The sequence below is a fragment of the Labeo rohita genome, chromosome 23, assembly GCF_022985175.1.
Source record: "Labeo rohita strain BAU-BD-2019 chromosome 23, IGBB_LRoh.1.0, whole genome shotgun sequence".
NCBI lineage: Eukaryota > Metazoa > Chordata > Actinopteri > Cypriniformes > Cyprinidae > Labeo > Labeo rohita.
In genome coordinates, this window is record NC_066891.1 from 24,608,674 (window position 1) to 24,632,414 (window position 23,741).

A 23,741-nucleotide genomic window follows, 5' to 3' on the forward strand; every position below is an offset into this window, starting at 1 on the left:
CCAAAATACTGTATACCATAATGATGCTGGAGTGTTCTAAGTTGTTGCCATGGCATTGCAATGCCATGCTAAGATGTTCTAAGATGTGTTCAGTGCATTACTTTTTGGTTGCTGGTTGTTCTGGGTGGTTGCTAGTACATTGCCATGCAGCTGATAGGTTCTTTTGTGGTTTATGTGAGTTACGCCCTGTTGAAAAAAAACAGCATATGCAGGTTATGTTTTGAAGCATGGCAGCTGGTTTAATCTGGTCCTTAGTTGGTCACGAGCTGGTTATAAGCTGGTGCTGAGCTAGAGCTAGTTGCTTAGGACCAGCACATGATCATCCTAAACTAGCTCATAATAAGCTGTCATGCTCCAAAACATACACATGTTGGGGTTTTTTTTCAACAGGGTGGTGTTGCTAGGGTGTTCTGGAGGGTTGCTAGGGTGTTGCTATATGACGGCTAAATTGTTCTGAGGTTGTAGTGGCTGCTGTGGTATTCTAGGTGGTTGCAGCAGTGTTGCTATGTGGTTGCTAAGTTGTTCTGGATGTTTATCGTATTACTATTTTGTTGCTAGAGTGTTCTTGGTGGTTGTTACGGTGTTGTTATGCATCTGGTAACTGTTCTAAGGTTGTAGTGGTTGCTGGGGTATTCTAAGTGGTTGCTAGGGCATTGCTTTGTTGCTGCTTAGTTCTTCTGAGATTGTTATGAGGTTACAGTGGTTGCTGGGGTATTCTAAGTGATTGCTAGGGTGTTGCTATGCAGCTGCTAAGTTGTTCTGAGTGTTTAGTGAATTACTATGGGGTTTCTGGGGTGTTCTGGGTGGTTGTTAGGTGTTGCTATGTGGCTGCTAAGTTGTTCCAAAGGTTGTTGTGAGGTTGTAGTGGTTGCGGGGATGTTCTGGGTGGTTGTTGAGGTGTTGCTATGTGGCTGCTAAGTTGTTCTGAAGTTGAAGTGATTGTGGGGGTTTGCTGTGTGGTTGTTAGGGTGTTGCTATGCAGCTGTTAAGTTGTTGTGAGGTTGTAGTGGTTTTTGGGGTGTTCTGGGTGGTTGTTAGGGTGTTGCTGTGTGGCTGCTAAGTTGTTCTAAATGTTGTTGTGAGGTTGTAGTGATTACAGCGGTGTTCTGGATGGTTGTAAGGGTGTTGCTATGCAGCTGCTAAGTTGTTCTGAGGTTGTGTTGGTTGCTGGGGTGTTCTGGGTGATTGTTAGGGTGTTGCTGTGTGGCTGCTAAGTTGTTCTGAAGGTTGTTGTGAGGTTGTAGTGATTGTGGCGGTGTTCTGGGTGGTTGTTAGGGATGTGGCTGCTAAGTTGTTCTGAGGTTGCAGTGATTACAGTGGTGTTCTGTGTGGTTGTTAGGGCATTGCTATGCAGCTGTTAAGTTGTTCTGAGGTTGTAGTGGTTTCTAGGGTGTTCTGGGTGGTTGTTAGGGCATTGCTGTGCAGCTGCTAAGTTGTTCTAAGGATGTTATGAGTTTATAGTTGTTGCGGAGGTGTTCAGTGTCATTGTTAGGGCATTGCTATGTGGGTGCTAAGTTGTTCTAAAGGTTGCTGTGAGGTTGTAATGGTTGCCTGGGTGTTTTTGGTGGTTGTTAGAGTGTTGCTATGTGACAGCTAAGTTGTTCTGAGCTTGTAGTGGTTTCGGGGGTGATCTGGGTGGTTTTTAGGGCAGTGCTGTGGAGCTGCAAAGTTATTCTGAGGTTGTTTTGAGGTTGTAGTGGTTGTGGGGGTGTGCTAGGTGGTTGTTAGGGTGTTGCTATGCGGCTTCTGAGGTGTTCTGAGGTTGTAGTGGTTGCTGAGGTATTTTAAGTGAGTGTTAAGGCATTGCTATGCGGCTGCTAAGTTATTCTGAGGTTGTTCTGAGGTTGTAGTGGTTGCTGGTGTGTTCTGAGTGGTTGCTAGGGTGTTGCTATGTGGCTGTTAAGTTGCTCTGAGGTTGTAGTGGTTGCTGGGCTGTTCTGGTCGTTGTTAGGGTGTTGATATGCGCTGTTATGTTGTTCTGAGGTTGTTATGAGGTTGTAGTGGTTGCTGGGTTGTGCTGGTCGTTGTTAGGGTGTTGCTATGCACTGCTATGTTGTTCTGAGGTTGTTATGAGGTTGTAGTGGTTGCTGGGTTGATCTAGATGCTTCCTAATGTGTTCTAGATGGTTATTTAAAAGAGTCTATATGACATTCTGTTTTCCAGACATATATCAAGTCCCTTTTTAAGGTTTCTGTGACAGTTTGTTGCTCATTTTTGCCCCTGCAGGAAGAAATTATGACCTGAGTTTTTTTTTTACTATAACTATTCTGAACCTCTGTGGTTAATCTGTGTCATATTCACCTTTGGGAAATTGGGTAGGTGAAATGGTTCCACTGTTTTCCTTGGCAAGGTGCTGCTGGAGGACTCGCTGCTGGACACGCTCTGGTGCTCCCTATCTCCATCCTCCACCACTTCCTCCCTCCTGCTGCGCTCCAGCTTCTTCACCTTCCGTATGGAGGCGTACTCTGCCGTCACTGCATCTTGACTCACGCCGTTCACGCCTCCTCTGCTTCCACCTCGGCCGTTCCCATTGAGCGTCGGGCTGTGGGCACGACGCTGAGTAGGCGTGTTGGTTGACGTCGGGGCAGGGGCAGCAGGTGGGGCAGGTTTGTCAGACCCCGCCCCTTTGATCCCAACACTCTCGTACAGGCCGTCATCTGGCAGGTGGGGTGTGGGAGAGGAGCGGCGGCAAACTTCAGAGTAGGTGTGCTCACGCTCCTCATTGTCATTTTTACTAGGTGCACGAGGCAGTTGGCGACCTGAGGTGGGACGGAGGTCAGAATTGGAGCGGCGGGTATGCAGGAGCAGAAGGTCCATGCTGGCCGGGCGGCTCTTAGGGGCGCCTGTAAATCAGAGTAACACCGAATGATATGAGGGAGATGGAAAAGAGAGGATTAAGATTAAAGTTTGGAGTATTAATATCACACTGGATAAAATACTAAATACCTATATATACAAAGGGTCAGTAAAATACAAAGTGTCATTAAAATGTCACATTTGACATTACTCCAGGCAAACACAAGAGGGCAGACCATTACTATTTGATTATCTTTTATTTTGACCACACTTCCACAATTTTACATAGGTTTAAACCTGCACTACAATTTATTTAAAGATAACATGAGCCTACACTGGCAACAAAAAATGTGAATTTAGTTTGATACTTTGATACTACCAAAGATAAAAATAGTTAAATTAAACATTTACCTTTCCACTTTAACCTATTCTAGTTAGCAAGCTAATAGTTTAGCTGACTAGCTTAGCATACCTCTACCGATCTTGCATGACACTGGCACCTGTTTGTTCCCAACTAACAAGGAACATTCTCACAACTTTCAATAACATTTTAGGACAAAACATTCTTAAAGAGGTGTTTATGGAACATTCTTATCACTTTGTTAATATTTGAAATACGGTCTCACAAAGTTAAGAGACAACATTCTTAGAATGTCTTCATGATGTTTTACTTGATGAATGTTCTTATTAAAAAAATATCTTGGGATCAACATTCTTAGACAAATATATATTTGTACTTGTTATTTGTACTTGATAAACATTCTCAATCTTGACAGAAAATGTCATATTTTGGGTAAAAAATAAATGTATAGAACATTGTAAGAAATGTTTTTACAACCTTTAAAGGGGTCATCGGATGCCCATTTTTGACAAGTTAATATGATTCTTTAGGGTCTTAATGAAAAGTCTATAATATACTTCGATTAAAAATTCTCAGTGGTAGTGTAAAACAACACCCTTTTTACCTTGTCAAAATCAGCTCTGCAAAAATCATCCCATTCTGGTCGAGGCTGCTTTAAATGCAAATGAGCTCTGCTCGCCCCGCCCCTCTCTTCTCTCTGTGGAGTGACGAGCCTGTTTACTTTAGCCGCGTTTAGCCGCTAAACTTGCTAACTAGCATGTTATTAGGCGAGGTGATCGCAAATATTCATAAAAAACCCTTATACTCACTTCTGCTGTAAGTGAAGCTGGATCATGAATGATTCGTGTGAACATAGACGGATCTATGTATATTGGGGGGCGCATTCCCTTCACAGACAAACTTAATCCACTGCACCTTCAGCGGCTCAGATGTCGGGAGTAAATGACGACCACTATGTTCATTATTACATCCAGCAACACAACACCTCAATAGCTCAGTTCTTGTCTAACTTACATCCCTGCTCCAGCATCAAAACATGGAGGTTGGACTGTTACAGCTGATCTGAGGTAAGACGCTCATGTCAATCAACTGTTGTAGGAGCGGCGTCTGTTGGGGTGACGCCACAACGACAGGCATCTGAGAACGGCTCGATTTGAAAAAGGGGATATTATTTTTACAGATTAATTAAAAAACACTGCATGGATTTTTATCATTATAGGGTAGATTTGTACATACACTGCCAACACACACTAATGTTCAAACAACATGTTAAAGTGAACTTAGTATCCGATGACCCCTTTAACATTCTAATCATGACAAGAAAGCTGGACATTTTAATGTTCTTACAATATTAAATATAAATGTTCAAATAACATGATATTTTGGGTGAAAATAAAGTTAGTGGATCATTGTAAGAAACATTTCTATAATCTATATACACTACCAGTCAAAAGATTTTGAACAGTAAGATTTTTAATGTTTTTTAAAGAATTCTCTTCTGCTCACCAAACCTGCATTTATTTGATCCAAAGTACAGCAAATACAGTAAAAAATTCTGAAATAGTTTTACAATTTAAAATAACTGTTTTCAATTTGAATATATTTTAAAATGTTATTTATTCCTGTGATTTCAAAGCTGAATTTTAGAATTACTCCAGTCACATGATCTTTCAGAAATCATTCTAATATGCTGATTTGCTGTTCAAGAAACATTTATTATTATTAATATTATTATTATTATTATGTTGAAAACAGCTGAGTACAACCTCAGGTTTCTTTGATGAATAGAAAGTTACAGCATTATAGAAATCTTTTGTAACATTATAAATGTCTTTATCATCACTTTGAATCAATTTAAAGCATCCTTGCTAAATAAAAGTATTAATTTCTATAATTTATAGAAAAAAAATTATACAGACTTAGAGCTTTTGAATGGTATAGTGTATAATGTTACAAAAGGTTATTTCAGATAAATGCTGATTTTTTGGATTTCTATTCATCAAAGAATCCTGAAAAAATGTACTGAACTGTTTTAAATATTGATGATAATAATAATAAAAAAATGTTTCTTAAACAGCAAATCAGCATTTTAGTCTGATTTCTAAAGGATCATGTGACACTGAAGACTGTAATGATGCTGAAAATGTAGCTTTGATCACAGGAATAAATTACATTTTAAAACCTTTTTAAATAGTAAAAATATTTCACAATATTACTGCTTTTGCTGTATTTTGGATCAAATAAATGCAGGCTTGGTGAGCAGAAGAAACGTCTTTAAAAACATTAAAAATCTTACTGTTCAAAAACTAGGTAGTGTATAACGTTATAATCACAACAAGAAAACGTGGACATTTTAACGTTCTTAGAATATTAAAACTAAATGTTCAAATAACATGATATTTTGGGTGAAAAGAAAATTAGTAGAACATTGTAAGAAACAAATAACGTTATAATTACATAAAGAAAACTGGGCATATGAACGTTTTAGTAACATTTCAAAACAATGTTACCACAGCATTTTCATAACCTAAATTTGTTACCTGGGTTCAAACTTGTGTTCTTTGTACAGCAGTAAAATGATAGCTATGTCATAGTCAATGCAATATATATATATATATATATATATAATATTTGGAATAGTGTGGACTGATTATTTGTGGATATTACGACCAGGAGCATTTATTACAAAAATAAAAAAGGGTCAGTGTTGATTTTTTTTTATGTTGATCCATTCTTTTGTTATCCTTCTTATTGTGTATTTTATGTTTTACACATTAAATAAAGCTGAGTTCCCATTGGTCTGGATTTAAAAGATCAGAAGCCAGTGTATACAGGGCTTTGAGATGTGTGTTCTGCATCTCAGCTTGACAAGTGTCATTCTCAGCCTCGCAGATCACACGTCTGTGGCAGTGGGAACATGAGCTAGTAAACATCTTACCATGACAAGTCTCTGGAGACGTCAGCCTTTGCACGCACGTGCGTCGGCCAATGCATATGTGCGTTTGTGCGTGGTTAATGAGTCTTGTGAACGCATATTATAAAGACCAGTTTAATCTGTTTGTCTCTCTCACCATTGGCGTTGCAGGGCATCCTGTGCATGTCATGCAGGCGGGTGTCAGATTTACTCATTGAGTTCAGCTTGGACTGGCGCAGAGCAGCCTGAAATATGAAACATTATCATGTATATGTACATAACACCCATATCTAAAAATACACTGGGCGTGTCCATATATATATATTTTTTCGCACTCACTGTTTCCTTTTTCTGAGCCCCTCCGTTGGCGTGGCCATGTTTGCTTTTGCTTTTTCTGCAGATAAAATGAGAGACACTCTTGGTGAGGAGAATACAGCAAACATGCAAGTAAAGAACAACTGGAACATCCTATATTCCAAAATCTAGACAGCTCCTATCTAGATAACATTTAAAAGCTTCATAACATTGTGGTTGAACCACTGATGTCATTTGGAATATTTTAATGATGTTCTCACTACCTTTCTGGGCCTTGAAAGTGTCAGTTGTGTTGCTGTGTATGCAGGGTCAGAAAGCTCTCAGATTTCATCAAACATATCTTAATTTGTAATAATACTTACAGATTTGAAATGACATGAGGGTGAGTGATTAATGACAGAATTTTCATTTTTGGGTCCCTTTAAGAAAACATATATGATCTTCAGATGGAAAAGTTGTTCACAGGCAGTTAAAAACATTATGCTACCTTGAAAGATACCTTGTTTTGAACAAGTTATAAGCACAAGATTGTATGAATAAGAGTGTAAGGTATAAATAAATGTAACCCACTATTTGTTTGTGCTCTTTAAAATTAATAAGATGCTAATATACACAAAAACAGTGACCACTGACTTTTTTTGCAGGCTTGGTTCCAGTGCTTTTCACGTTTTTTTTGAATCATCAATATTTGTAAGTATTACATTTACGCAAAATGCTTATACAAACTGTGTATTTTATTATTTTTAAGGGCCCTTTTTAGGAAAAAAAAACTATGAAAAAATATGTATATACTACTGTTTAAAAGTTTGAGGTCAGAATGTTTTTGTAAAGAAATGAATACTTTTATTCAGCAAGATGCATACATTCATCAAAATTAACAGTAAAGATTTTTAGATGTTACAATTTCAAATAAATGTATTTGAACTTTTTATTCACATTTAAACACAAATTACCTATGTCTTGTGGCTTTTACAGAAGCATACAGTCATGGCCAAAAATATCGGCACCCTTGCAATTCTGTCAGAAAATGTAACACTTCTCGCAGAAAGATGTTGCAGTTGCAAATGTTTTAGTACTCACATGTTTATTTTTTTGTTTGCATTGGAACAACATAAAAAAACAGAGAAGAAAAGTAAAATCTGATACAATTCCACACAGAACCCAAAAAATGCACTGGAAAAAATTATTGGCACCCTTAACTTAATATTTGGTAGCACCCCCTTTGGAAAAAAATAACTGAAATCAGTTACTTCCTGTAAACATGAACGAGTTTCTTACACCTCTCTACTGGAATTCTGAACCACTCTTCTTTTGCAAACTGCTCCAGGTCACTCAGATTTGAAGGATGCCTTCTCCCAACTGCTGTTCTGAGATCTCTCCACAGGTGTTCTATGGGATTCAGATCTGGACTCATTGCTGGCCATTTCAGAACTCTCCAGCACTTTGTTTGCAACCATTTCTGAGTGCTTTTTGAAGTGTGTTTCGGGTCATTGTCCTGCTGGAAGACCCATGACCTCTGGTGGAGACGCAGCTTTCCGACACTGGCCACTACGTTGTGCCCCAAAATTCTTTGGTATTCATCAGATTTCATGATACCGTTCACACAGTCAAGACATCAAGTGCCAGAAGCAACAAAGCAACCCCAAAACATCTTTGAACCTCCACCATGTTTGACTGTAGGGACTGTGTTCTTTTCTTTGAAGGCCTCATTTCTTTTTCTGTAAACAGTGCCATGATGTCCTTTACCAAAAAGCTCTACTTTTGTCTCATCTGTCCACAGTACATTCTCCCAGAAGGATTGTGTTTTTGCCACATAAGTTTTGGCAAACTTCAGTCTTGCTTTTTTTATGCCTTTGTGTCAGCAGTGGTCTCTTACCATAGCGTCCCTTTTCATTCAGATGGCGATGAATAGTGCGAGCTGACACTGTTGTAACCTGTGTCTCCAGATCAGCTTGAATTTGTTTGGAAGTTAACAGGGTTCTTTATCCACCATTCAAACAATCCTTGTAATTTTTCATCTCTTTGCTCTTCCGTCCACATCCAGGGAGGTTAGCTACAGTGTCATGGACTGATATTGCGCACAATGGACACAGGAACATTAAGATCTCTGGAGATGGACCTGTAGCCTTGAGATTGTCCATGTATTTACACAATTTTTTCTCTCAAATCCACAGACAACTCTTTACACTTCTTACTTTTCTCCATGCTCAGTGTGACACACAACACAAAGGGTGAGTCAACTTTTTTCCATTTTAACTGGCTGCAAGTGTGATTACTATATTGCCCACACCTGGTGTGTCTAAATACAAATTACAGGAGCATCACATGCTTGAAAAGCAACTATTTCTTACAATTTTGACAAGGTGCCAATAATTTTGTCCAGTCCATTTTTGAGTTCTGTGTGAAATTTTAAGTTTGACTTTTCTTCTCTGTTTTTTTTTTTGTGTTGTTGCAGTGCAAACAAAAACAATAAGCATGTGAATACAAAAACAATTTTCTGAAAGAAGTGTTGCATTTTCGGACAGAATTGGAACGGTGCCGATATTTTTGGCCATGACTGTATATCATCACTGTAATGGTGTATCATAAAAGATTTACCCATTCATTATGAATAAAAATGACTGGAAGTGACTGGAATCATGTGTAAAAAATTAAAGTATGCAGTGTTCCAAATCAGTCACCTATGAGATTACATTCTGTTTAGAAAGCCGCAGCCTTTGAAGACACTAGACATGCAGCTCTCTGGGTTTTGTACCGGCGCTATTGTGCACTGTTGAATCGGACAGGAAGTAAAATTCCACTACAGCGAGTGTTTGTAATGGCTCTCTGTGGGATTGCCAGAGTCTGGTTTTATCTAGGGATGGCGTAATCATGAGGGACTAGAAGTGTTGCAGGTGTACTAGAGGAAGAGAGAGCGAGAGGATGGATAGGTAACCCTGACGATCCCTCGTCCCTTGCTTTTCTTCTCCTCTCATTCCCTATACACACCTGGTGTGACATCAATTATAGCTTCTCTCTCTCTCCACCAATCCAACAGCCTGTGAAATACACACATTTTTTTCACACACCTCTTTTTGTTCCTCTCACTCTCACCCCATTTTTAACATCCGCTGCTACACACATCTCTCACACCTACGCGAATCTGTGAAACAGAGGATTTTCTCTCTTCTCTCTCTCTTTTACTCCCTAAACTACAGTGTATGAATGTTTTATGGATGAATGGATAACAAGACATTAAAAAAGTAGAATAATGTAATGCATATGCCTTACATAAAGGCATAATAGCAGTGTCTCTGTCTCTGTTTGTTTGTAGTTGTGAGGGCTGTATCGCTCTGTTCCCCTGTGAAGGTCAGAATCTCAGAAGGCCAGAGGGACACATTTGCACCTGGGTATTAGTGACCCTGTGTCTACACACATGACTTGCAGAATGTACTGTTCATACTGCAAAACCTCACACAGCAAAATAACAGCTGCACTCGGCTACTGAGTATGCAATCATGAATGCAGCATTAGCATAGCCATGTTTTAAAGGAATATTCTAGGTTCAGAACAAGTTAAGCTCAGTACAATAATCCACAAGTAATCTACACAACTCCAGTCAATCAATTAATGTCTTGTGAAGTGAAAAGCTGCATGTTTTTAGAACAAATCCATGTATGAAAACAGTCCAAAATTTGATCTAAACAAATAAGTATTTAATAAAGTTAAAATGCCTTAAGAATTGATTTGAAAGATAGAAAGTTTCTCATTTTCCTGAGAAAGTTTCTCATTATTACGAGAAATATTTCATTATTATGAGAAATTTTCTCATTATTAAGAGATACTAAGTCATTAATTCAAAAAAGTTTCTCATTAGGAGAAAGTTTCTCATTATTAAGAGAAATTAAGTCATTATTACTAATAATTTTCTCATTATTACCAAAAAAGTCATTATGAGATACTTAGTCATTATTACGAGAACGTTTCTTATTATTACGAGAAATTTTCTTATTATTACAACAAATTAAGTCATTTTTCTGAGAACGTTTCTCATTATTATTAGAAATTAAGTCATTATTACTAGAAAGTTTTTCATTATTCCAAGATACTAAGTCATTACTACGAGAAAGTTTCTCAGTTTCTAAGTTCTAAGTTTCTTATTATTACAATAAATTAAGTCATTAAAACAATAAAGTTTTTCATTATTACGAAATACTAAGTCATTATTATGAGACAGTTTCTCATTATTACAACAAATTAAGTAATTTTTATGAGAACATTTTTATTATTACGAGATACTAAGTCATTATTACTAGAAAGTTTTTCATTATTACGAGAAAGTTTGTCATGAAAAAAAATTGTCATTACGAGATACTAAGTCATTTATTATGACAAAGTTTCTAATTTTTACGAGCTACTAAGTCATTATTACCAGAAAGTTTGTCATTATTACAACAAATTAAGTCATTTTTCTGAGAACGTTTTTCATTATTATGAAAAAGTTTCTCATTATTACGAGAAATTAAGTCATTATTACTAGAAAGTTTCTCAATATTACGAGAAATTAAGTCATTATGCCAAGAAACTAAGTCACTATTACAAGAAAGTTTCTTATTATTACGAGATACTGTCATTATTATGAGAAAGTTTCTCATTATTATGAGATGTTAAGTCATTATTATGACTTACAGAGTTATATTCTTTCTCAACTGTGGCGGGAACGGGCTTCCATAGATTATTGCTTTTTTAAAGAAAAGGAAAGACATTTAATTTTTGTAGTAGTTAACGTTATGTCACAAATGCAGGCAATTAAACTTGTATTGAAGCTAGAAAATTCTCTTGAAAATTCTCAATTATTTTTATGTTGAATACATAACAATGAATAAAAGTACTCATCCAGTCAAATCTCACCCAGTCAAACCTTCTGGAAAAGATCTATTTTAATATTATTTATGTGCTATTACAGTATTTATTAATATTTTGAATGAGCTTTTAATGTTTTCAGTTTTTGTCATGAATATTTTGTAAATATCGATATAGCTGAAATATGTTTTTCCTACAGCATTTCTAGTTTTCTGTTTTTAAAAAAATTTAAGGTTAAAAGGATAGTTCACCCAAAAATGAAAATTCTGTCATTAATTACTCACCCTCAAGACCTTCGTTCGTCAGAAACACGAATTCAGATATTTTTGATATTTTTACTCAAGTCATACAATGTCATGAAGTGAGACTTTGTGTAAGAAAAGGAATCAGAAAAGGTAAATCAGTATTTGCTACAAGTCTTTTCATTGCATTGAAAACAGCAGCATGTACATTCTTCAAAGTATCTTGTTTATGTTCCACAGAAAAAAGTCATACTAGTTGGGAATACATGAGAGTGAGTACATTTTAATTTTCTGCAACGGAAATGCGATGGAACATTTTAATTCTGAAACGGGTTTCATTCAATCATAATTTGTATATCTCAGAACAATGAGCTCAGTGTGTGTTTTCCATTAGGCATCTGGTGACTTTGCAGCAATAACAACCTGCTCTCTGAGCACTAAATATCAGTCGTCTACCATTAGGATGACACTAAAGCACAAACACACTTGGCTTCTGCACAACAATCTTGTGTAGAGAGCGAGTTGTTTTGCAGTACAGCAAAAACAAGACTTTGTGGTGAATATGCACAAATGAGTATAGTCCCTATTCATCTTTTCTGTGAAACGTTACATAAAAACAGAAATAGAACAACGCCTGAGAGTATGTGAAACTGATTTGTTGGAGGGTTTCGTTCCTTGTAATATCTCTAAGCAAAAGTCTTTGTCACAAATGAGCATCCGACGTAGAGCTTAACTTAAGGCATTTCCCAGCGAAACGGCTCCTACAGAGGGCACGCAATCTGCTGAAGGAGTGATATTAGCATTCATCAAGTCGCTCCACAGCGGGGAAGGAGAGATAGAGACGGAAAGAGAGATAGAACTAAAGAAGAAGAGGAGGAGGTGCCCTGACACAAGAGTGGGGGAGAGTTTTTAAGAAGCCGACGCATTCTTTCGACATATGAGTGGGGCGCGTCTGTGCAGAAACACTTTTATGTGCAAACGTACAAACAGCTCAGGAACAAAGCATTAGATATGGATGGGAACCGTAAGGAATTAACGACCCTGGTTTTGATTCTGATTGCTCTTAATGATTCCGGCTCCTCAACGATTCAATTAACGATTCTTTCAGTATCAGGAAGAACATTTTGGAAATGAGAAATTCAGTTCATTTTGCTGCTGCAGCCCTCAGCATATGATGAAGTCATTTCAGATAGTAAAGATCTAACAAATCTGAAGGAAATCTGATACAAGTTTTGCAAAAGGTATGTTAACGCAGACTTTTAGATGCAACATAAGGGATGGTTCACCTAAAAATGAAGATTGTGTCATTAATTACTTACCCTCATGTTGTTCCAAACCGGTAAGACCTTTGTTCATCTTCATAACACAAATTAAGATATTTTTGATGAAATCCAAGAGCTTTCTAAACCTTCATAGACAGCAATGAACTGATACATTCAAGGCCCAGAAAGGTGGTAAGTACGTTGTTAAAATAGTCCATGTGACATCAGTGGTTCAACCATAATGTTATGAAGCTGTGAGAATACTTTCTGTGCGCAAAGAAAACAAAAATAACAACTTTGCTTGTAAATTAATTTGACAAGGACTGTTTTAACAATTTCCTCACTACATTTCTGAATGCAGAATTGTCATTTTTGTGTGAACTGTCCCTTTAAGCAATCATAATTGAGCTTAAATAAGCAAATCATCTAGCAATCCAGTAATTAAGGCTTATGTACCTTATGAACAATGTACTGTTATGATGATGAATCTATATAAACCATTAAGAATATGCTATATATATATATATATATATATATATAACAAAAATAAAAGCTATATATATATATACACATATATACACACACACATCTATATTATAGTTTATAATATAGCTTATATATATATATATATATATATATATTATAGCTTATTTAGGACAGTGCTATGTAAAACAGCAAAATGAAATTTCTATGATCCCTTATTTTCTTTTCTTGAGTTTGTAACTGTGTAACAGTTATAGCTATTGGTTCATTTCCAAGTATAAAAAATAACTTGTGATTCAGTTAGTGAATCAGTAAATAATAAATACATGATTTTATTCACTAAAAAATTCAGTTAATGAGAGTAATTCCCTTGTGAATCAGACTACACTTGTTCAACTTTGGGTTTTTGATTCACATACAAGAATTGACACATAAGAGTTAACATTTTATTGTATTTTATTGTGATTATTCTATTCTGCATTTTTTAAAATTTATTATAAATATTTCTACTAATGTATTTGTTATTAATAATAATACTTTTTTATTTTAATTGTCTAATAAGAGTGCATTTTTTCTATTTTATTATGATTTTTCTATTTCGCTATTTTTTTTATTTTACAGTATTATAAATATTTCTTCTAATGTATTTATTTATTATTATTAATAATAATAATAATACTTTTTATTTTAATAGGCTCATAAGAGTTAATCTCTTTTATTATGATTATATTCAACTGTGAAATTTATTAGAAATATTTCTACTAATGTATTTATTTATGAATAACAATAATACTTTTTTATTTGAATTGGCTCATTAGAGTCAACATTTTATTCTATGTTATAATTCTTCTATTTTAATATTTTTTTAATTAATAAATATTTTTACTAATGTATTTATTTATAATAACACTTTTCAATTTATTATTATAATTTTTTGTGAATAATTTTTTGGTAACACTTGTACAGTGTACTTGTTACACATTACTTGAACTATTGTTACAGTAATAATGCTAAATTATGCATAATTACATGCAACCCTAAACCAGACCGTAAACTTAGTAACTACATGTAATTATTAATATTAAACAGTGCTTAATTGTATAATTACACTGTAAGAAGGACACCTTAAAATAAAGTCCAACCTTTTTTCCTTTAATATTATGAATTAAATATGAATGTTTATTTTTTTAAATATATGGAATATGATGAATAACTGGTTTTCGGATACCAGCACTACAGGTACAAGGTGTTTGCAGTTTGTGTACTGGTATTCACTAAGTTATAGGGACCAATTGTCCCCTCAAGTATAATTTGTGACCTTGTGGGGACATATTTTTCGGTACCTATAAGGAAACAAGCTTATCAATCATACAGAATTTATTTTGAATTATTTTGAAAATCTAAAAATACGGAAAGTTTCCTGTGAGGGATAAGTTTAGGTTTAGGGTTAGGGTAAGGGGATAGAAAATACAGTTTGTCCAGTATAAAAACCATTATGCCTAAAAAATGTCTCCATAATGATAGGAATACCAGTCTGGACACAAATACAGTTTGTCCAATATAAAACCATTACGCCTATGAAACGTCCCCATAATGATAGGAATACCAGTCTGGACACAAATACAGTTTGTCCAATATAAAAACCATTACGCCTATGAAACGTCCCCATAATGATAGGAATACCAGTGTGGACACAAATACAGTTTGTCCAGTATAACAACCATTACGCCTATGAAACGTCCCCATAATGGTAGGAATACCAGTGTGGACACAAATACAGTTTGTCCAGTATAACAACCATTACGCCTATGAAATGTCCCCATAATGGTAGGAATACCATTGTGGACACAAATACAGTTGTCCAGTATAACAACCATTACGCCTATGAAATGTCCCCATAATGGTAGGAATACCAGCGTGGACACAAATACAGTTTGTCCAGTATAACACCCATTACGCCTATGAAATGTCCCCATAATGATAGGAATACCACTGTGGACACAAATACAGTTGTCCAGTATAACAACCATTACGCCTATGAAATGTCCCCATAATGGTAGGAATACCAGCGTGGACCCAAATATAGTTTGTCCAGTATAACAACCATTACGCCTATGAAATGTCCCCATAATGATAGGAATACCACTGTGGACACAAATACAGTTGTCCAGTATAACAACCATTACGCCTATGAAATGTCCCCATAATGATAGGAATACCAGCGTGGACACAAATACAGTTTGTCCAGTATAACAACCATTACGCCTATGAAATGTCCCCATAATGATAGGAATACCACTGTGGACACAAATACAGTTTGTCCAGTATAACAACCATTACGCCTATGAAATGTCCCCATAATGGTAGGAATACCATTGTGGACACAAATACAGTTGTCCAGTATAACAACCATTACGCCTATGAAATGTCCCCATAATGGTAGGAATACCAGCGTGGACACAAATACAGTTTGTCCAGTATAACAACCATTACGCCTATGAAATGTCCCCATAATGGTAGGAATACCACTGTGGACACAAATACAGTTTGTCCAGTATAACAACCATTACAGTATAACAACCATTATGAAATGTCCCCATAATGGTAGGAATACCAGCGTGGACACAAATACAGTTTGTCCAGTATAACAACCATTACGCCTATGAAATGTCCCCATAATGGTAGGAATACCAGCGTGGACACAAATACAGTTTGTCCAGTATAACAACCATTACGCCTATGAAATGTCCCCATAATGGTAGGAATACCAGCGTGGACACAAATACAGTTTGTCCAGTATAACAACCATTACGCCTATGAAATGTCCCCATAATGGTAGGAATACCATTGTGGACACAAATACAGTTTGTCCAGTATAACAACCATTACGCCTATGAAATGTCCCCATAATGGTAGGAATACCAGCGTGGACACAAATACAGTTTGTCCAGTATAACAACCATTACGCCTATGAAATGTCCCCATAATGGTAGGAATACCAGCGTGGACACCATTATTGTGGACACAAATACAGTTGTCCAGTATAACAACCATTACGCCTAGGAAATGTCCCCATAATGGTAGGAATACCAGCGTGGACACAAATACAGTTTGTCCAGTATAACAACCATTACGCCTAGGAAATGTCCCCATAATGGTAGGAATACCAGCGTGGACACAAATACAGTTTGTCCAGTATAACACACCAGTTTGTCCAGTATAACAACCATTACGCCTATGAAATGTCCCCATAATGATAGGAATACCAGTGTGGACACAAATGTGTATAATGACATGGGTACTACAACATAAACGTGGTTTATGAGGACACTTCATGTGTCTCCGTGAACCAAATGGCTGAAACAACATACTAAACAGCGTTGAAATTCAAAAATTGCCAGTAGTTTTGTGTGAGGTGTAGCTTTAGGTGTTTGGAGTTAGTGTAGGGTGATAGAAAATACAGTTTGTACAGTATAAAAACCATTACGCCTATGGAGAGTCCTCATAAACCACATGCAAAAATGTGTGTGTGTGTTCACTTACCTCTGACACCCCACACACACCAAGACGATAAGGATGGTGACCACAAAGGCAGAGGCGGCGGCGATGGCCCCCAATATCAGCACCTTTGGGAGATTTGAAAACATTCCACTGAGCAGCAGACACACACATACACACAGGTCCTGCCGTACGGCTCGTCCAGGGCACCTACACACACAGAGATAACACAAACAAGATCAGATCATAAGTTATGACTACACCCACAGCACACAGAACTGATTTAACAATAAATAAATGACAACACAGAAAAATGGATATAAATAAATTATACAGAGGTACTGAATTATGCTAATAACTATTGACTCTTTGGATGCCCGCAGGAAGGACTGATTGAAATGATTAATTTAAGAGGGTTAAGGCATGTCAAGATGTTTCATATCAATATTTAGAGGAAACTTATCGAGCAAGAAACTTCTTTTTTGACACAGCAACCGAATGAATGCATATATGCGTCTAACATAATGTGAAACTGGTAAATGAAAACGTTTAACATATAAACAAGGTTTAACATATAAAATATAAATTAATTATTCATATGTTTTATCTAATTTAGCTTTTGATTCTTTTATTTATTTTACCCCACATGGTTCAAGTGCTCATACTTTGACCAATATACCTACAGCAAGTAGGAAAGTGAGCTTAAAGAAAGAATTGTTTTACAACCAGTATTCTGACTTAAATTAAAAAGTTTTTAAAAAGTAGCCTACCTCTGCCAGTTGCTTTTTACACTAGCTCAAAGTATCTCAAATCACCTGCGCTCTGTCATATTGCTTGCACACATGAGTGACAGTCATGGATGGCGTTTAATCTCTCTCTGTGTACAGTAATGCTTGGGATTAAATCTGAAAGTTTAATATTACTGCTGAGCCACATCTGTAGGGAAAATATGAAGACTAGCTACAAGCAAAGCTAAGCTAAAGTCTCAGTCGACATTCAGTCATAAAGATAAATACATGTATAAATACAAGTCACCGTGTTATCTATGATTCTCTCCTCTAGTTATGCTAATACCATGTTTTTTGAACATCTACTATGGTTTACTTTGAAGTACCACGAAAACACTATGGTACATGAACATAAACATCAACATTTAGTAATATTGGAATCCACCTTACTCTTCAATGCAGAAGTAAGCCTATGGATGAGACTTATGGTTTATTATCCACTATAGGGAAATAATGAGAAGAATAACAATGTGCAGTAAATGGTAAAACTGTGTGCACTACAAACAAATGTGTTCATAATTAAGATAAGACATTAAAATAATATGATAAGACACACCAATTTGCAATATCAAGCAGCAACACAAGCTGTTTTGTATAGTTTAAAATAGCTGGACGCGGATGAGACCGGATTCCAGACCAATACATTTTACAAATGGCAGGAAAAATAAGGTGGATATGGTATAAGTATTGTGATATTTTACTGTGTCCTAACCAGACACAATGCAACAAGATTCCAGCAGCAAGCAACTTGTCTGTCCACAACTACTGGGTCATTTGACAGAATCACAGAGAATCATAATATATGAGAGTCAAAGACGAGAGATGCCATTTTGGTGTCCACATCAAATTCAGTTTACGAATTATATTTTATATACATAGAAAGCATATTAAAGAAGTCCACTTCCAAAACAAAAATGTACAGATAATGTACTCACCCTCTTGTCATCCAAGATGTTCATGTCTTTCTTTCTTCAGTCGTAAAGAAATGATGGTTTTTGAGGAAAACATTTCAAGAATGTTCTCCATATAGTGGCGTTTGAACTTCCAAAATGCAGTTTAAATGCGGCTTCAAACGATCCCAAATGTGGTTGTAAATGTTCCCAGCCGAGGAAGAAGGGTCTTATCTAGCAAAACGATTGGTTATATTCATTAAAATAATACAATTTATAGACTTTTTAATGTCAAACGCTCGTCTTGTCTTGCTCTGCCTGAACTCTGTGTATTCTGGCTCAAGACAGTTAGGGTATGTCGAAAAACTCCCATCTCATGTTCTCCCTTAACTTCAAAATCGCCCTATATCACTGTTTTACCTTTTTAGTGTTTCGATCTTCTTTGCACATTTACTTTGCAAAGACTGGGTCGGTACTTCTGCAGCAATGTAGGATGAATTTAAAATGATTTTTGAGTTGAGGGAGAAAATACGATTGGAGTTTTTTGACATACCCTAACTGTCTTGAGCCAGAATACACAGAGTTCAGGGAGAGAAAGACCAGACGAGCGTTTGAAATTAAAAAGTGTTTAAATTGTATTTTAAATGAAAATAACCGATTGTTGCGCTAGATAAGACCCTTCTTCCTCGGCTAAGATCATTTACAACCGCATTTGGGATCATTTGAAGCCGCATTTAAACTGCATTTTGGAAGTTCAAATTCGGGGCACCATATCAGTCCATTGTATGAAGAAAAATGCTGAAATGTTTTCCTCTGAAGAAAGAAAGAAATTAACATCTTGGATGACAACGGGATGAGTACATTATCTGAAAATTTTTGTTCTGGAAGTAAAATACTCCTTTAATTAATTTGTTAATTAAAGTTGTGTTTGTTAACATTAGTTGATGCACTGTGAACTAACATGAACTAACAATGAATGACTGTATTTGCATTAACATTAATTAAGATTAGTAAATAGTGTAATAAGTATATAATTTGTTGTTCACTCATGTTAGTTAATACTTGAACTAATGTTCACAAATGACACCTTATTGTAAAGTGTTACCATTTTTTTATTATAAACTTTTTTTTGTATTATAAACTTGAATGGCAAAGATTTGAAATTACAATTAATTAATATTTTGTGGGCTGCACTGTGATGCTTAATGATTATCATTCCAAATATGCCTGAAAAGATTTTTTCTGTACAAACTGTGTGCTACAGTGAATAAAATTTTTCTGTAAATCATGGTAAAAATAATTTAAAAAAAAACTTAAATAAAGCAGAAATAAAGCATTATTGTTTTGATGCTTGGCCCATGACCCAGTAAGAAAATTAATAAATGTTTGACATAAATTAATACTTGTATTAAGAAAGAATGCATTAAGTGACAGAAAAGATATTTATAATGTTACAAAAAAATATTTCAATAAATGCTGTTCTTTTGAACATTCTATTAAGGCTGGGCGATTAAAATTAAAATCTCAATTTTTTTCAGAACGTTTGACCGTTTTTTGATTTTTTACAGTTTTTAACTAGTCAACTTAAAGTTTTAACTACAACATGATTCAAGTAACTTGTTTTTCATTCACCCTCTAGTTAAAAAAAATTCTATTCCAAGTGCAGCACACATGAAGTTGTCAACATGATGTAAATTTTAAACAAATCACTTGTTAAATATCTTTGCAGTTAAGATGCATGAACTGCAACTACATCTTGTAGTTCATGCAAGAATAATACACAGAAAATGCAAAAGTCAAGGTAATTCAAATTTAAACTGACTGAAGGTACAACACTGGTAGACTATTATTAACTATAAATGTTGTGTAAAAACAAAGAACAGCAGCTTTCAGTCTGTCACCATGATGCAAACATGAAATATCATATATACAGTAGTAGTTCTTTAACATTATAGTTTTCTTTTTTAATTGCGCAGCCTTCCCATTGTTTTTTCTATGTAACCATGGACACGTTGCCTGTCGCGTTGGCATCTCTTGCAACATCTCATGCGTGAAACGGCATTATAAAAATGTGGCACTCGAGTTAAAAGAAGTGCAACTTCCATCTTCTTGCATGTTTTTCCTATTCCACTGCCTGCGTCGCATCGTTTTTAACACAAAAGTGCAGTTTGTGTGAATGGCGCCCAGTGATATGAGCGCGTCACATGCGGTTGGATCGTTCTTTTCACTTTATCATTGGCACATTGTCATTGTGTGATAATAAATAAATGCTGCAGAAGAATTGTTCATTCTTAGTTCATGTTAACTAAAGTAGTTAACTAATGAACCTTATTGCACCCCAGAAATAAATGACATTTTAAAATATATTTAAATAGAAAAGAGTTATTTTAAATCAGATTTCAATGAGATTTCACAGTGGGCAGGGCTATCCAGCATGACAATAAAGTAATTTCTGCAAAGTACAGCTAACATTTCTCCCAAATAAATATCAAAATGATGAACTACTAAAATGTCATGTGCTTTATACACATAAAACAGCACCTGGTCTTGACATTTTTCATCACGTCATTAAAAATGCCAGCCTGACATATGAAGAAATCCATCACTTGCGTGCATGTTACTAAGCACATACATCACAGACTAAAGAGAGCAGTGATGACGTTTGGAGCGAAGCTAGCTGGACTCATTCCTCTCCTTTACACACGGGATCAAATATCAATTTTTCAAGATGGCCTGAGCTTTCCCCTCTAAACACACTCACACACACAAAACACAAAATGACACACATGCAGCCAGAGGAGAAATGTGGCCAAAGCTCAGGATTAGACTGAGAAACAGAGAACGAGGGAGAGAGAGAGAGAAAGCGGGATATGACAAAAGACCGACTCAGGAAAGGAGGTCATGGAAACCCAAAAGCGCTCACCATTTGTATGATTGGGGGTGTGAATCGCATGCGTGTGTGCGGATGGTTTATAAAACAAGAATCTGTGTGAGATAAACGCTAAAATATTAGTGCATCCTTCCACCACTCCAAAAAATTCAAAACCATCCATCCCTCCCTCCCTCTCTCCTCCGTCTGATGCTGCCGTCAGCACATTTCCAAAACATCCAGTCGGATCCAGAGAGAGAATCTGCAGCTAAACGACGAAAGAAAAGAAACGAGGAGAGTATTGATATAAATGGAGGTGTAGACAGTATTAAGCTTCGGACGAGTCTTTAAACAGGGCAAGTATTTGTTGGAGTGTGTTGCTCAGCGCTTCCCCATGGGAAGGTTTCTGTAGCAACAATTCGTACATCTCTGTTGTTCCCACCTCTCACCATAGCAGCGCTGATGAACGCACAAACGCAACATATATACGTGCGCACACACACTTTAATCTGAGCGTGTGTGATAAAGCTCGCATATCTTTGCACAGAGGAAATGGCAAGTTTGCAGTGTGTAGCAGGGCTACGTGCATTTTCTCTGCACTACCACAGAAGAAACAGCTTTCTTTATGCTTCAACCTGCACTTTCAAAGCATTACATGTGTCATCTAAAGAAATACAACCACAAAACAGGTCTGAACTGTGAACAACAACCAGCCATTTAGATGGAAATCAACTACAATGCTTCTCAATGATAAAAGTCTCCATTACTGTAAATGTACATTATATACATCGTTTCTGAGGCACACACCACTACTAAATAAAGTATGCGGTGTCGTTGCGTGCTGCCAGCTTAGTCTCTTAAGGTAAACAAGATCTAAATCCCATCATACGAATACGCACGCACTCGTGCTGTAATCACATTTGGAAGTAGACGAGCCGTTCCCTCCCTGCCCAAACCTGACCTCCCATCATCCTCTAATGGCCCGTGGAACGACCCAAAGCTTCTTTCAACTCTCGCCGCAGGATTACAGACCTGTTACAATTTCGCTAATTGTGGCTGGGAATTCATAAGCTGAATGAGGGGTTTGTCCTAGTCCAACTGTAAACATTCAATTTTACACATTTCTTTTGGAACAACCGGCTTTTCGCACAATATTTATGTAATGATATGCCAGATATGTTTTCTGTTCATGTAACTTGTGTTAAAGTCAGTATCAGATAAAAGTAGCAGTGTTGTGATTTCACATACACATTTGGATACTATATTGAACCTGTTGCTATGTGTGTGATGCTGAAATGTTGCTATTTTGATAACAGCATGTGTGTGATTCAGTAGAGTTGCTTGCAAATGTGTAAAAATGAAGTAGGCAAGAGGATAAATGACATATGTAAGATTTTAATTATATTAAACGTGTTTATTCAAATAAATGAATACAAATAAATGTAACTATGAAAAAAGTTAAACTGTATGTACATTTTTTCTTATTCTTTAAAAAACATTAACAAAAGTTTGGGGTCTGTAAAATTTATGCTTACTAAGGCTGCATATTTTTGATCAAAAATACAGTAGAAAGAAAAATACAGTAATATTGTGAAATATTATTACAATTTAAAATATCCGTTTTTTATTTGAATATATTGTAAAATGTAATTTATTCCTGTGATGTAAAGCTGAATTTTCAGCATCATTACTCCAGTCTTAAAGGAGAAGTCCACTTCCAAAACAAAGATTCACATATAATTCACCCCCTTGTCATCCAAGATGTTCATGTCTTTCTTTCTTCAGTCGTAAAGAAATTATGTTTTTTGAGGGGAACGTTTCTGCATTTTTCTCCATATAATGGACTGATATGTTGCCCCGATTTTAAACTTCCAAAATGCAGTTTAAATGCGGCTTCAAACGATCCCAAATGCGGTTGTAAACGATACCAGCCGAGGAAGAAGGGTCTTATCTAGCGAAATTATCCATTATTTTCATTAAAAAGATACAATTTAAATAATTTTTAATCTCAAACGCTCGTCTTGCCTTTCTCTTCCTGAACTCTGTGTATTCTGGCTCAAGACAGTTACATAAATATAATATAATATAATATAATATACATAAATATACATACATAAAAAGTCCAAAAGATCAGCATTTATTTGAAAAAAATATATATATTTATTAATGTCACTCTTCATCAAGTAAATGCATACTTTAAAATATTAAAGGGGTCCTATTATGCTCAAAGTCTTGATTTTGTTTTGGGGTTGTACAAGAACATGTTTTCATGCTTGGTGGTTCGAAAAACACATTATTTTTAACATAATTTACATTATTACAATACATTTCTCCCAGCCTGGCACAAATGGCTCGATTAGCTCCGGGTTTAATGAAGACCCGCCTTCCGAAAAACAAAATGTGTTGTGATTGGTTAGTTGTCCCACTGCGTTTGCGATTGGTGAACAGCTTAGACGGTGTTTCAGTACTGCCACGCCCCTT

General features: G+C 36.0%; 1 protein-coding gene across 1 annotated transcript in view; it reads right to left on the reverse strand.

The window, feature by feature from the left end:
- LOC127154642 (uncharacterized) overlaps positions 1-23,741 on the reverse strand; it is a 78,927-nt gene that overhangs the window by 16,711 nt on the left and 38,475 nt on the right. The window contains exons 2-5 of the mRNA XM_051096312.1: positions 16,759-16,923; positions 6,411-6,465; positions 6,229-6,316; positions 2,302-2,843 (exon numbers count right to left, since the gene is read on the reverse strand). Of these exons, the coding sequence (XP_050952269.1) occupies positions 2,302-2,843; positions 6,229-6,316; positions 6,411-6,465; positions 16,759-16,862 (789 nt within the window). The 5' untranslated portion in view covers positions 16,863-16,923. The remainder of the gene's footprint in view (positions 1-2,301; positions 2,844-6,228; positions 6,317-6,410; positions 6,466-16,758; positions 16,924-23,741) is intronic.